This window comes from Pseudophryne corroboree, chromosome 2, assembly GCF_028390025.1.
Source record: "Pseudophryne corroboree isolate aPseCor3 chromosome 2, aPseCor3.hap2, whole genome shotgun sequence".
Classification (NCBI taxonomy): Eukaryota; Metazoa; Chordata; class Amphibia; order Anura; family Myobatrachidae; genus Pseudophryne; species Pseudophryne corroboree.
In genome coordinates, this window is record NC_086445.1 from 158,921,447 (window position 1) to 158,937,281 (window position 15,835).

At 46.3% G+C, this 15,835-nt stretch overlaps 1 protein-coding gene across 3 annotated transcripts in view; it reads left to right on the forward strand.

Annotated features, from left to right (window-relative positions):
- COG6 (component of oligomeric golgi complex 6) overlaps window positions 1-15,835 on the forward strand; it is a 288,942-nt gene that overhangs the window by 175,775 nt on the left and 97,332 nt on the right. For 2 of the 3 annotated variants that reach the window (XM_063951903.1, XM_063951905.1), the window contains exon 10: window positions 11,667-11,797. In XM_063951903.1, the coding sequence (XP_063807973.1) occupies window positions 11,667-11,797 (131 nt within the window). Of the gene's footprint in view, window positions 1-11,520; window positions 11,613-11,666; window positions 11,798-15,835 lie in introns of all 3 variants that reach the window. The other variant, XM_063951904.1, reaches the window with a different exon arrangement.

Genomic DNA, 15,835 nt, shown 5'->3' on the forward strand with positions numbered 1-15,835 from the left:
CCATAATGTCTCAACAGTGTCTACAGTCCCCTCCTGAATATCTTCCCGTATATCAGGTTTTAAAAACGGCTTTACGTAAAGACACACCCCTTCACCCTTTTTATTTAGTCTGTCTCTCCTAAACAGTGTATAGCCCTCTAGATTGACTGTCCAATCATGAGATTTGTCCCACCAAGTTTCAGTAATGCCTATAATATCATACTGTTTGCTTGCTGCAAGTATTTCTAGTTCACCCTTTTTACCAGTAATGCTTCTGGCGTTTACATACATACATACATACAACTAAGATAAGTATTTTCCCTTGCGTTAGGGACATCTTTCACCTTATGTAGTCTTTCTTAAGGACATCCCACCTTCCGCTAACTTTGTCATTGGTGCCAACGTGCACCAAGACCGCCGGGTCTTTCCCAGCCCCTCCCAACAATCTATCTACCCGGTCCGCGATGTGCCGTACCCGAGCACCCGGGAGACAACAGACTGTACGGCGGTCCCGGTAGCAGATTGCCTTCCTGATGATAGAATCCCCTACCACCACCATCTGACTAGGTACCTCACTATCTTATATCCCAACCGCGCCAGAGGGACCGCTTCTCTGGATGCTAGAGGGAGCAGTCTCCTCCGGCACCGTCATTTCTTCACTATCATCCTCCGATTCCTCGTCCAGTCGGGCAAATTTGTTCGGGTTTGATAGTTCGGAGATGTCGAGCCTCCCCCTCTTTTTCTTCCTTCTAACTGTGACCCAGCTGGCTACCTGATCATCATCCTCTTCTACCAGTGACACCTCCCGCAACTCCTCCACCGTTCTGTCTAAACTTCGCTCGAGATTGTGAATCTCCCTCAGTCGCGTAACGGTATGCTCTAGATCAGTTACCTGGGCTTCCAGGGCAACCATTCACACACACCTCGTGCAGATGTAATCACACTGGGCCGGTAGCTCCAGGTGTGCATACATCTTGCACGACATGCACTGAGTGAGGTCCCCAATCACAGCCCCTCCCATATTGTTTGTAAGGTCTAACTCCCTGTTACTCTCAAAGAAAAAGCAGCAAAAATAAAAGGTAGAAGACAAACAATCTCACTTATACAATAATTAAGCTGGCTTATACCTATCTATCTTTGTGCGTTTCTTGGTCCTTCACTTTTATGCAGCCGTAGTACTCTCCCCTGCGGCACCTATACTCCACTTAGCAGTTGTTCCAGCTCACTGCACCTCCTTTTCACTCGGCTTCCAGCTCCTGCTAAAAAAAAAAAAGCCCCTCACACATGCACAATCACAGCCCCTCTGCTACTCCAAGTAAGAGACCCTCTTACTCACTCCACAAGGTCAGCCCCTTGCAGCCTCACCAGACGTTTAATGGTACTGCAAATATGTGTGTTCCTGATTGTGTATTATAAAACTCCCTCCAAAAAAAAAAACCCAGTACAGATACAAACACAAAAAAACCCAGTATAGATACAAACAATCAGATTCAGATTAACTTTCTCTCACAATATTACTATCCCTATATGGATAGACAGAGAATAATCAGAACTCACCTTTTGCTGTTACCAACTCACACTTACAAATCCAAGCAGCACTTTAAAATACAAGCCCTTACAAAGAGCAAGCTCCAAAGAGTCTAAACACTGATTATATAGGCTCAGCCAGCTGCTTTAGTCAGCCCCTCCTCCTCCTGATTACTCACACCTGATTCAACCCCCTCCCTCTGGCTTGCATTTTGGCCATACAGCTGTAAGAGGGCTATATAGAGAACAGTCTAGGAGTATAAAGCCAATTGGCCACGTAGCAGTCTTGGAACCATCATGTCAGTGGTTACGTAATTGCACACAAGTAGACGCACTGTCAGCCATCTGTGGTGATGGCTTCCGTATGCGTTACTGCACAGGTGCTGTCTGTCTGATCAGTGCATGCACTGTGCAGCTGCCACAATAGGGAAATCAAGAATGTTCCCTTATGGCTGACCATGGCCTCCAGGGTCATAATTGCAGTGGTTGGATGAGGCATTAGTGTCATAGAAGCTAGGTCGCTACTTTACACTTCTTACAGTCCTAATTTATCCAGTAGAATGATATATTATTCCTTTAACATGTATGTTTCTGATGAGCATGGAAATAATACATGTAGTTCTTCTTAACAGTGAAGTACTGACGTTATCATACTTTATACAGCTTTGCTCACTGCCAATGCCAATAAAACACAAGAACTGCAACAAGCAGTGGCTAGCCTAACTGCCAAGGCTGATACTTCCCATCCCCCGCTGTCTACTACAGGTGCACAAAAACGTGCTTTGCCTGCAATCCTATCAGATTCTGATGATGATGTACAGCTGGATGGGATGATGGGGATCCCATTATTGGGTATTCCACCCCTACACAGGGTATCTAACCTCTCATATTGACTATACGGGATGTGTTAAAGCTCCCCCTGGAGGATGCTACTAATCAGCAGTCATTTTTCCTCCCACAAGACAAACTGACAGTCACCTTTCCTGATTCCAAAGAATTGGATGATTTATTTAAATTAGCCTGGAGAAATCCAGATAAAAAATATCAGGTGTCCAAAAGGTTTTTAAATACCTTCCCATTTGCCCCTGAAGGCAGGAAATTCTGGGAAGAATCTCCAACAGTAGACGTCTCAGTCTTTCGCCTTTCTAAAAAGGCGGTGCTCCCTGCTCCGGGCTCTTTTACTGTAAAGGACCCAGGGGATAGGAAAATTGAGACCACTCTAAAAGCTATCTACACTGCTGCAGGTGTAGCTCAAAGGCCGGTCATTGCTGGTTGCTGGATGACACATGCCATTCATACATGGGCTACTCAGATTCAAGAAGGTCTTTCAGGTGATATGACCTTGGTTACTACTGTAACTTTCCTAAGACACATTCAGGACACGGCAAGAGTCCTCTGTGACTCCCTTAAAGAGATTGGCAATATAAATGCTAGAACCACTGCTATGGCTGTGTCTGCACGCAGAGCCATATGGTTGCGTCAGTGGATTGCAGACGTTGACTCCAAACGTAATGTGGAATCTCTTCCCTTCACAGGTGAATGGCTCTTCGAAGGTGAATTGGAAGCATGGATCTCCAAAGCTACTGCTGGGGCTTCGCCTGCTAGGCGTACCTGCCCAGGACCGTCTACTCAGTCCTTTCGATCCTCCAGATATCGATCTAGGGCCCGGGGTGCCTCCAGTGCAGCTATAGGCTCCAGAGTTAAGTCTAAGAAGCCAGCCATTGCTGGCTCTCTGGAGCAGTGCACCAGTTCAGCTTCCACAAAGACTTCGGCATGACAGTGCCCACCCACCCTGAGGGGATCTCGTGGTGGGAGCTCGGTTACGTCCCTGCAGCCACATCTGGGACGGTTCCTGCCAAGATGCCTGGGTGGGTAAGGGACCTTATCGCTCAGGGTTACAAGCTGGAGTTCGTTGGTGCTCCTCCCCAACGATTTTTCAAATCAGGTTTGCCAGTTTTGGAAAATATGCGTGTTACGCTACTACTGGCCATCGACAAGTTGTTCCAGTCCCGGGTCATTGTTCCAGTTCCCCTGCTACAGCGAGGACAAGGTTACTACTCCAGTCTGTTCGTAGTGCCAAAACCAGACGGGTCTGTGAGACTCATTTTGAATCTGAAGTCCTTGAATCCTTACCTGAAGGTTTTCAAATTCAAGATGGAATCTTTGAGAGCAGTGATCACAGGCCTGGAACAACAGGAATTCCTTGTGTCCCTGGATATCAAGGACGCCTACCTACATATCCCAATTTGGCCCCCTCATCGGGCCTATCTGTGGTTCGCCCTACTGAACGATCACTACCAGTTTCAGGCATTGGCTTTCGGCCTGTATACAGCTCCGAGCTCTGAGGGTGTTCACGAAGGTGATAGTGGAAATGATGTTCCAGCTCTGAGTCCAGGGGTTCAACATTGTCCCTTACCTGGACGATCTGATAAAAGCAAGTTCCAGGGAGCTTCTACATATAGATCGCACTATCCAACTTCTGTCTCACCACGGGTGGATCCTCAATCTACAGAAGTCTCAACTGGAACCGTCTCAAAGGCTCCTGTTTCTGGGTTTGATACTGAATACGGTAGCTCAGAGAGTGTTCCTCCCAGAGGACAAGGTGAGAACACTTCAAGAGATGGTTCACATGGTTCTCCGACCTGCTCGAGTTTCAATTAATCTCTGCATAAAATTGTTGGGAAAAATGGTGGCCTCGTACGAGGCGATACCGTTTGGAAGGTCCCATACCAGACCCTTCCAATTGGACATCCTAAACAAGTGGTCCGGTTCACATCTTCAGATGCACTGGATGATTCAGATGTCACCCCAGGCCAGGATTTCACTCCTGTGGTGGTTACAGTTTTCCAATCTGCTGGAAGGTCGACGTTTCGGGATTAAGGATTGGATCCTCCTTACGATGGATGCGAGCCTGAGAAGATGGGGAGCTGTCACCCAGGGGGGGCAGGTGGTCTGCCCAAGAGCCCCTACTGCCAATCAACATTCTGGAACCTCGGCTATCTACAATGCTCTGATTCAGGCCTCCCCTCTACTCAGGGATCAGGCGATCCAGGTTCAGTCAGACAACGCCACGGCAGTGGCATACATCAATCTGCAGGGGGGGACAAAAAGCCGGGCCTACATGCATGAAGTATCAAAAATACTTCTCTGGGTAGAAAGAAATGCAGGAGCGCTGTCCGCAATTTTAATTTCAGGAGTGGACAACTGGGAAGCGGACTTCCTAAGTCGCCACGACCTCAACCCGGGGGAGTGGGGATTACATCCTTAGGTGTTTCAACAGATTGTCGACAGATGGGGATTTCCTCCGATTCCGTTGATCCCAAGGGTGCTCCAGTGGATCAGATATCACAGAGTACAAGCAATCATGATTGCGCTGGATTGGCCCCAAAAGGCGTGGTATGCAACTCTTCTGGACATGTCCATAGAAGACCCTTGGCCTCTGCCGCTAAGAAAGGATCTTCTTCAGCAAGGACCATTCGTCTACCCGGACTTATGGCGGCTTTGTTTGACGGCATGGAAATTGAGCGGAACATCCTAGCTCAAAAAGGGCTTTCCAAAAAAGACATTGCCACTATGGTGCAAGCCAGAATACCTGTGACGTCAAAACACTATCATCATATCTGGAGGAGATATGTCTCTTGGTGCGAGGAATGCACGTATCCACCTGCAGAGTTTCACTTTGGACGGTTCCTACAGGCTGGTGTAGATAAGGGTTTACGTCTGGGCTCCGTTAAGGTCCAGATTTCAGCTCTCTCAATTTTCTTTCAGAAGAAATTGGCTGTGTTGCCAGAAGTTCAGACCTTCTTACAGGGGTACTTACAAGGGGTACTCCACATACAACCTCCCTTTGTGCCGCCTACAGCACCTTGGGCTGTGGATGTTGTGTTGAAATTTCTACAGTCCTCCTGGTTTGAGCCTCTGATGTCGGTAGAAGACAAGTACCTCACATGGAAGACAGTGATGTTATTGGCCCTGGCTTCTACTAGACGCGTCTCAGAATTGGGGGCCTTATCGTGTAAAAAGTCCCTACTTGGTCTTTTACGAGGACAGAGCGGAGCTCTGGACTAGACAGCAGTTCCTGCCGAAGGTTGTCTCCGCATTCCGCCTGAATCAACCTATTGTGGTTCTGTCCTGTTCTGAGGCTTCGGGTCCTCTGGAGTCTTTGACTGTTGTGCGTACTTTGAAGATCTATGTCAGGCGCAAGCTCGGGTCAGAAAGACGGATTCCATATTCGTTCTTTATGATGCGCAGAAAAAGGGTTGTCCTGCTTCAAAACAGACTATTGCTCGTTGGATTAGGCTTACTGTCCAACAGGCCTATGTGTCGGCAGCCTTACCTGTTCCTCTGTCTCTGAAGGCCCACTCTACAAGGTCAGTGGGCTCTTTCTGGGCAGCTGCCCATGGAGTCTCGGCCTTGCAACTGTGCCGAGTGGCTACCTGGTCGGGGATGAACACTTTTGTGAAATTCTGCAAATTTGATACTCTGGCCAAAGAGGATACCCAGTTTGGGCATGCAATACTACAGCAGTCTCCACATGTTCCCACCCATTCTGGAAGCTGTGGGATATCCCCATCATACTAAATCTGTCCCCAATATCCCTTATGGATGCTAAAGAAAATAGGATTTTCAATACCTACTGGTAAATCCCCATAAGGGATATTGGGTGCCCGCCTCTGTGCAGTTACTTTCTGCAGGTTATCTGTTATGTGTTACAGTTCAGCATTTGCTGTTTTCTGTTGCCAGCCATTGCTGGACAGGTTATGATATGGTGTGCTGGTGTGTAAATCTCACCACACTTGTTGTGTTCCTTCTCTCAAGTATGTCCTTTCTCCTTCGGGCACTGTTTTACCTATAACTGCCTGTGGGAGAGGGCATAGAGGGGCGGAGCCAGCACACCCAGTTGAAGAAATTTAAAGTGCACTGGCTCCTTTGGACCCGTCTTTACCCCATCGTACTAAATCTGTCCCCAATATCTCTTATGGACTACGAGAAAAGGATTTACCGGTAGGTATTCAAAATCCTATTTATGCACACAGGAAAAGACCTGTTTCTATAACTAACTGTTGGGGCATTTGACACGCAAATCCGTAGCACAGTACTGTACTGTTTAATGTACATTCACTCTGGCCCTCTCTTGTTCTTTCCCCCAACCAATGCGACTGTAGTATCAGCCCTTCATTTAAATACTGTGTTGGCAATTTATTGACTGTAAGATGGCCTCTTTGTCTGAAAAGATCAGTCTCTCAAGGAAGGGGGAAGGGTGAGGAAGGAGGTAGTGAGTTCAGAGACGCTTTCGAAAATATTCATTCTGTCGGGACCCCCCCAATAAATCAATAAAAACAGTGTATACAGACGCAAACGAACGTGTTAAAACAGTCGTCCATTGACATTTAGGTTTATGTGAACTATTAAATTAAATTAAATTAAAATGGGCTTAAAGCATGATATCTCCATGTCTGGGGGTCCAATAGGCTCAGAACCAGGTTGATATAGAAGGGAAGATGATTAGCTACCAGTGGATATTGACCCCAAGTTTCTGTGACCCCCACAAGGCTAACGGCAAGCGTCGGAACCCATGGTGGGCCTGAATTAATGGGCCCATTATAGTTTATGGGAATATAAGTCCACTTTGTGCTGTGATATCTCTGGTTCTGGGTGTCCCAGAGACTCAAGACCCGTGCCATGCGAAAGAGGAGACTCTTGTCTTTCAGGGCGGATCGGCCACTAGTTTATGTGACACCGTAAAGGGAAACGGCAAGCAACCATGTGTCGGTTCCCCTCCAACTGTCTGCCCAGCTTGCACGGGGTGCGGGGTTTCTGGCTAGATAGAAAATACTGTACAGAGACTCTAAGCACAGTGTTTTGACATCCAGGAACTTAGGGAGGAGCTTTTATCTCTCCCCATTATACTTCTAAAGATAACACTTGCTGCAGTAGCCTTTAGAGCAGAGTACGTTACAAGCTGTTCGTGCTACTGTACTTAGTACTCAAATAGAAAATACTGTACAGAGACGCTAAGCAGTGTTTTGGCATCCAGGAACTTAGGGAGGAGCTTTTATCTCTCCCCATTATACTTATAAAGATAACACTTGCCGCTGTATCCATTAGATCAGAGTACGTTACAAGCTGTTCATGGTACTTAGTGCTCAAATAGAATATACTGTACAAAGATGCTAAGCACAATGTTTTGGCATCCAGGAACTTAGGAGGGGCTTTTATCGCTCCCCATTATACTTTTAAAGATAACACTTGCAGCTGTAGTCTTTAGGGCAGGGTGTGTTACAAGCTGTTCGTGTTACTTAGTACTCAAATAGAAAATACTGTACAGAGTCGCGAAGCACAGTGTTTTGGCATCCAGAAACTTAGGGAAGAGCTTTTATCTCTCCCCATTATACTTATGAAGATAACACTTGCCGCTGTATCCTTTAGAGTAAAGTTCATTACAAGCTGTTCGTGCTACTTAGCACTCAGATAGAAAATACTGTACAGAGACGCTAAGCACAGTGTTTTGACATACAGGAACTTAGGGAGGAGTTTTTATCTCTCCCCATTGTACTTATAAAGATAACACTTTTAACACTTGCCGCTGTAGCCTTTAGAGCGTATCTGTACAGTATTTTCTATTTGAGTACTAAATAGCACGAACAGCTTGTAACATACTCTGCTCTAAAGGCTACAGCAGCAAGTGTTATCTTTATAATAAGACCCACCATGGCGTTAACCTTGTGGGCGTCACAGAAACTTGGAGTTGGTATCTTCTTGTAGCTAATCGTCTCCCCTTCCATACCAACCCAGTTCTGAGCCGATTGGACCCCCAGAACCGGAGATATTAAACTTTAAGCCCATTCTAATTTAATTTAATAGCTTACATAAGCCTAACATCAATGGACCATTGATTTAACACGTTCATTTGCATCTGTATACTGTACACTATTTTTATTTATTGGTTTGTCTATGGGACCTCATTGCCACAGTGTATTTAAAATAGCATAATGATACGAGCGTACACCATTGCCCATACAGTGTACAGTAAAGTAGTTCTTGCGCTATAGTGTACTGTATTTCAATGGAGACCACACGCATGCACTATGGTGATTTTAAAAAGCGACATCTGGTGGATGATCTCAGGTATTGCACTCACTGGTAACGCCAAACGCCATTATAAGCTCTGTGAGCCTACCTACAACTAGGCACGCCGCCTTGCGCCCAGGCACGCTGCGACTCCGTGATCGGGACTAACGCCATAGACACAGGGCCGGTCCAAGCCTACATTTTTTGGTAAGCGAATATAGATTTTGGCGCCCCCCATGGATGATGGAAAATATTATACACACAAAAGCTTAAAGCACATTAAGCGAAATATGGGTGAAATCAACTGCCTACCACAAAGTTAAAACTTAAAGGGCATAAGTGTTTTCTAATTAATCTAACTTTTAAAAATTGGGGTCCTACCCATCCTTTTCTGGGTCCCATTGGAATGAAGGTTCATATTAATCTTATTAATTATTCAGATATAAAAACAGACTTGACTTGGACACTACAAAACTGTTGCAAGGGGGAGGAGGGGGGTGACAATGCTGCTGGGCTGTGTAGCATACAGGACACTCTGCACCAGAGCTGTAGACATTTTGGTGGCCTTTGGCAGAAAGTAAATTGGTGTTCCTCCTCCCATATTTGAATTCATGGACAGTGCGCGCCAAAGGCGCGCCCCAAAAATTTAGGGACGTGGCTTCATGGGGAAAGAGCATGGCCACATAATACAGGTTGAGTATCCCTTATCCAAAATGCTTGGGACCATAGGTATTTTGGATATCGGATTTTTCCGTATTTTGGAATAATTGCATACCATAATGAGACCGCATGGCGATGGGACCTAAGTCTAAGCACAGAATACATTTATGTTTCATATACACCTTATACACACAGCCTGAAGGGCATTTAATACAATATTTTTAATAAGTTTGTGCATTAAACAAAGTTTGTGTACATACACACAATTCATTTATGTTTCATATACACCTTATACACACAGCCTGAGGGTCATTTAATACAATATTTGTAATAAATTTGTGTATTAAACAAAGTTTGTGTACATTAAGACATCAGAAAACAAAGTTTTCACTATCTCAGTCTCACTCAAAAAATTCCGTATTTCGGAATATTTGGATATGGGATACTCAACCTGTAGTACCAATTCACATTACACCACACAGGTAGAGCACGTTATATACATTGCCCCAGGTAGAGCACGTTACACACATTGCACCAGGTAGAGCACGTTATACACATTGCACCAGGTAGAGCATGTTACACACATTGCACCAGGTAGAGCACGTTATACACATTACACCACACAGGTAGAGCACGTTATACACATTGCACCAGGTAGACCACGTTACACACATTGCACCAGGTAGACCACGTTACACACATTGCACCAGGTAGACCACGTTACACACATTGCACCAGGTAGAGCACGTTATACACATTGCACCAGGTAGAGCATGTTATACATATTGCACCAGGTAGAGCATGTTATACACATTACACCACACAGGTAGAGCACGTTATACACATTGCACCAGGTAGAGCACGTTATACACATTGCACCAGGTAGAGCACGTTACACACATTGCACCAGGTAGAGCACGTTACACACATTGCACCAGGTAGAGCACGTTACACACATTGCACCAGGTAGAGCACGTTATACACATTGCACCAGGTAGAGCACGTTATACACATTGCACCAGGTAGAGCACGTTATACACATTGCACCAGGTAGAGCATGTTATACACATTACACCACACAGGTAGAGCATGTTATACACATTGCACCAGGTAGAGCATGTTACACACATTGCACCAGGTAGAGCACGTTCTACACATTACACCACACAGGTAGAGCACGTTATACACATTGCACCAGGTAGACCACGTTACACACATTGCACCAGGTAGACCACGTTACACACATTGCACCAGGTAGACCACGTTACACACATTGCACCAGGTAGAGCACGTTATACACATTGCACCAGGTAGAGCATGTTATACATATTGCACCAGGTAGAGCATGTTATACACATTACACCACACAGGTAGAGCACGTTATACACATTGCACCAGGTAGAGCATGTTACACACATTGCACCAGGTAGAGCACGTTACACACATTGCACCAGGTAGAGCACGTTACACACATTGCACCAGGTAGAGCACGTTATACACATTGCACCAGGTAGACCACGTTACACACATTGCACCAGGTAGACCACGTTACACACATTGCACCAGGTAGAACATATATATATATATATCCAGCACATCCATATAATGCAGAAGTAGACAAAAAGATATAGATGACCATAAAGTGCAAAGTCACAGCTTAAGTGGCAATGATTACAGCTACAGCAGCATATACTCATCATGTTGAAAATAGATGAAGTAGCCTCATCTTAAACTGATAGTCAGTGTATAGAGATAGATATTCTTTGTTTATTTAATTTTAACTTATTACCAAAAAAAAAAACCGCTTCTGGCTTACTTTTCCGTCTGCGTGGCTGCATACTGCCTCCCTCCCCGAGCTGGCTCCTTGCTGCAGATTGTGCGACCACTGACTGAGAGCCGTCACAGAGTTTCATTCATTCCAAGGCCGCCGGCAGCCCAGCACAGCAGTGTGGCGCCGCCAGTATGACGGCTTTTAGTGGCCGCTGCTACGGTGCCGCGGATCAGTGATTAATCACCGATCTGATCTCTGGCGTGTGATGGGGGAACCCTGTCAGGTAGGGGGGCCCAGGGATACGTGCCACCTCCTTAATCCGGCTCTGCACACACAGCATAGGAGCTGGCGGGCTGGGAGCGTGGTGCAGGCTGCCGGCGCCCTCCACACTGTGGCGCCTTACTCCTTTGCGTAACGGGCAGGCCGGCCCTGCATAGACAGCATAGATTAGCAAGGCTCCATCTGTAGATTTCTGAATGTGTAATGAATGACTGTTTGTGTTTAATGAAAAGGTATGTTGGGGATATACTTGCCTGGCTGCATCAAGCTACTGCGTCTGAAAAAGAACACCTGGAGTCTCTGTTAAAGCTCGTTAACATTCAAGGTATGTCCAGTAGCGATTCATTTATTGTGTCTCATATCTTTTATCTGCACGCAGATGTTCTAGGCCTGCACGCTACGCCAAAGTAGCCCTTATTAATCATCATCATCAAAGTTTTATTTATAAAGAGAGTCAGATTTTATTTATAAAGAGAGTCAGATTTTGCAGCATTCTACAGAGTATTGCAGGTATGACATACAGGAAAACCGTTTAAATGCATAGCAATAAAGAATGCAAGAAAGCAATTGGTGACTAATTTGCAAGGCATGGGGGAGTATTCAATAACTGTCGGAAGCTGCCGCCTTGTCGCAAAGACGGCAGCTTCCGACAGAAATAGGTCGGAAGGGGCTGATTTTTTCCGACAAGTCGAGAATTCACGAAAAAAACACGTGTATCGGTGGAATAGACGCCGATCCACGTGCTTCTGTCGGAAATGGGGCCAAATCCGACAGGTTTTGGTCCCCTCTCCGACAAACTCAATCCGACTTATAAACAAGTCGGATTGAGGAGAGGAGCGGTGCTGTGGGTGGCTGGGGAGCTGAGAACGGTGGCCGGCGGGGGGAGCTGGCTGCGGGGGACATGTCTGTGGCAGCGGGGGGAGGCGCTGCAGGGAGAGAGGTGCCTGGGCGTCCCCGGCCAGGCACCTCTCTCCCTGCAGCGCCTCCACCCGCCGCCACAAATATGTTCCCCCACTACCAGCCCCTCCAGCCGGCTGCCGATCTCTGCTCCCCCCGCTGCCCGCAGCACCTCTCTTCCTGCAGCGCCCCCCCCCCCACCGCTCCACACATGTTCCCCGCAGCCAGCCGATCACGGCTGCCGATCTCTGCTCCCCTGGCCGCTGCTGTCAGCGCATCCGCAGCCGCTGACGGCAGCGGCCTGACAGGACCCTGTGTACGGCCAAATCCGACAGTCGGATTTGGCCGTCCATTGACTAGGGGTTGTCGGATCCATTCCGACAACTGCATGTCGGAATGGATCTGACTCTTATTGAATATACCCTATAGAGGCAAAAATTGCATAATATCAGACATACAGGAAATGTACAACTATGCGGAATAAAATGAATGGATGCAATTTCGACCAAATGCCATGGGAAACAGAAATATTAAACTTAAAACGTGACAGGATGTACAAAGAGTACAGAGAGGGGGCAGTATGGATGGTGTAATGGTTAGCATTACTGCCTCACAGCACTGAGGTCATGAGTTTGATTCTCACGATGGTCCTATTATATTCTCACCTTGCTTGCAAGGGTTTCCTCCCAGAAATTGTTAATTGGCTTCCGACAAAATTCACCCTAGTGTGTGAGTGTTTGCATGTATATGGGCAGGCTAGATGGACCAAGTTATTCTTATCTGCTATCAAAATTCTATGGTTCTATGTAAGACAATGGGTCGAGAAGTTCCAATGCACAGATGCAATTATCAGAACATATTACATGACAGAAGAATTCAGCATAAGACATGTCAGGGAAATGTGCGGAAGATGAAGAGTGGACAAACACTCAGGACATAGGGCCTGATTTAGAGTTGTACATTATTGCACAGCCGCAAAGGAAGCGGCTGTGCAATACCATACAGCTAATATGCAAATGCAGCAGGAGGCACCTGGTGTAAATAGACGCCTCCTACCTGCTTCCGTGATCCACTGGTGCATCTCAAGATGATCATCAGATCACTCTGCGTGACCATCAGTCATCTGATTAACCTTCAGGTTACTCAGATTCCATCTAGGTCTACAGCCGAGGTCAGTAAATCTGCATTGCCAGACGTAGACACTGACTTTGGCACACCCACGAAATAGAGGCTGCACGCCGCCTTTCCATGCACCCAAACACCGTCAGACTGTACACTAACCATCAGGTTAGCGTACAAGTCTGAATTAAGCCTATAGTGTAGAGGACACTGCCCACAAGAGCTTGCTTTCTAAAGGTCAGTGAGAGACAATAGGAGCAAATGGGACTGTAGGCATAGTGGAGTCCAGTATGGTGCAGAGGGCTGTAAGATGCTGAGCCCAGCATAGTGCTGACACCTGGATGTGGTCATGATGGTGCAGGGATCTAAATGATATCTAAATGATGGTGAAGGGATCTAAATGAAACAGAGTCTTGCAAGGATCTGTTGGCGCAGAAGCCAACATAAAGCAATGAGATGGAACAGGTTCCCTTTTGTCCAGGCCTGCAACCAGCAAATGATCTGGTGGGGAATAAGGTGGAATTGACAATGTTGAATTATCCTCTGAATTATGGGCAGTCATCAGCGCAAAGTGTGTCAGGTGAATGGCTAGCTTGTAGTGGTGCCCTAAATTAGTAGTTGTTTACCATACCTTGAAATGGACCAGATTGGATCTGTTAAGAGTGTCTGTGGATGGCAGGTATATTTGTAGTCTTCAGAGCAGGGCCTTACAACTCCTGATCTATCTGGCGCCCAAATGTGTAGAGAGAGTATTTTCTTGTGGCTTAGTATTTGCAATTGAGGTACCTCTCTGTGAGATTTTTAAATGTGTTCTGATGGAATCAATAGAATATGCCGGCACTTGGTATCCCGGCGGTCAGGAGACCAATGCCGGGATACCGAAGATTTGAATACTGACAGTGGTGAGTTGTGTCTTTTTTCCCCTCTCCCCTACCCCCTAACCCTAACGCTCACTTGCTGCAGCCTAATCCTATCCTACCCCTATAGTACCTAACCCTAACCTTCCCTTGGCGGTGCCTAAACCTCCCCTCTCCACAGCCCAAAACTAACCCTCCCTCCCCCGCAGCCTAAACCTGACCCTCCCCGTGGGCACCTAACCCTAGCCCCCTCTCCCTGCAGCCTATTCCTAACCTCCCTCCTCCTGCAGCCTAATCCTGACCTCCCCAGGGTGCGCCTAAAGTATTCCCTTCCCCTCAGCCCTAAACATAACCGTGGCGGTATACTTAGTATGGTCTGGTCTCCTGACTATTTCAGAATTCCGGCACCGGCATTGTGACTGGTGTTGGGATTCCGACAGCCGGGATCCCGACTGCCAGTAACTTAACTGCATCCCGTTCTGACATGTAAAAATGTTTCTCACCTGGAATAAAGGAGATTTTTTTTCTTCTTTTCAACAATAAGAATAGAAAATCTGTATTCTGTGGTATACATATGTGTCCTCATACATCTTGCCTCAGTACGCCATGCAGCGGAAGATGCCTGGCGTAAGTGAGCTGACAGTTCCCGTGCTACTCCGTTAGGGCCGGGCATCTTTTTTTGCCGAAAATGCGTCTTATCTGCATCACTGTGTGAATAGGACACAAAAGCAGCTTATGCTGATTAAAATGATATGTGGCATGCCTATATTCTCTGTGCATCTGCGGCTGTAACTGCATACGAAATGCTATGGCACAGTGTTTAATAGGAAAACTCTGTAGCGAATCATTCCTGAAACAGATACAGGCGTAGTTACACAAAGAATATAGACATGCCACATATCATTTTAATTAGCATAAACTGCTTGTGCGTCCTATTCATATACCAATACAAATAAAACACATTTTAATGGAAAAGGTAACTCGAAAAGGCGCTCTGTGCTACCAAGCTACACCACGGCATGACGTGACTAGAAGGACTGTTTAACATACAGTACTAGGAGGCTAGATGTAAGTGGACACATCTGTATTCACAGTTTCTACATGTCTTCAATAGTTTTGAAGACTTTGGGAATACAACCATTTTGTTTTTATGTATATTACATTAAGGAGTCAGAGGGAAATGGAAAGCCTGCAGAGTATTGCCTCACCCACTTCTTGGAGATGTGAGAGGGGGACTTTCACCAAAGCAGTGAGCAAGGGGGTGGAGGCCCTTATGTGCACCCAGCACTAAGCAACGGGTGGTGGGTAGAGACCTGACTTTACTTTTGAAAATATCCTATACCCACATGTGCTATGAGTAATTGGAAGCAATAGAGGGTCCGATTTCTCTGATTAAATTACTTTTAACTTTGTGTTACATGTGGTGCCCAAAAACATACAGTAGATGCTGAGAGTGAATGGCATTTTTTTCGTGGCCTTGTCAAGCCACAAAGAAGGAACCTTACACAGACATATAAAATAACTTTTCAGTGAAGACCTAAGACTACTTTTGTTACGACTGGAGAATCAGTAGAGAAAGAGAAAGCTTGAGTTATTAAGGTTAGGGAACTCAGTCTTTCGGTGGCCCGAAACATTGGTGGGCTGTGACTAGAGGACAAGACTACAGCTGAGGAAG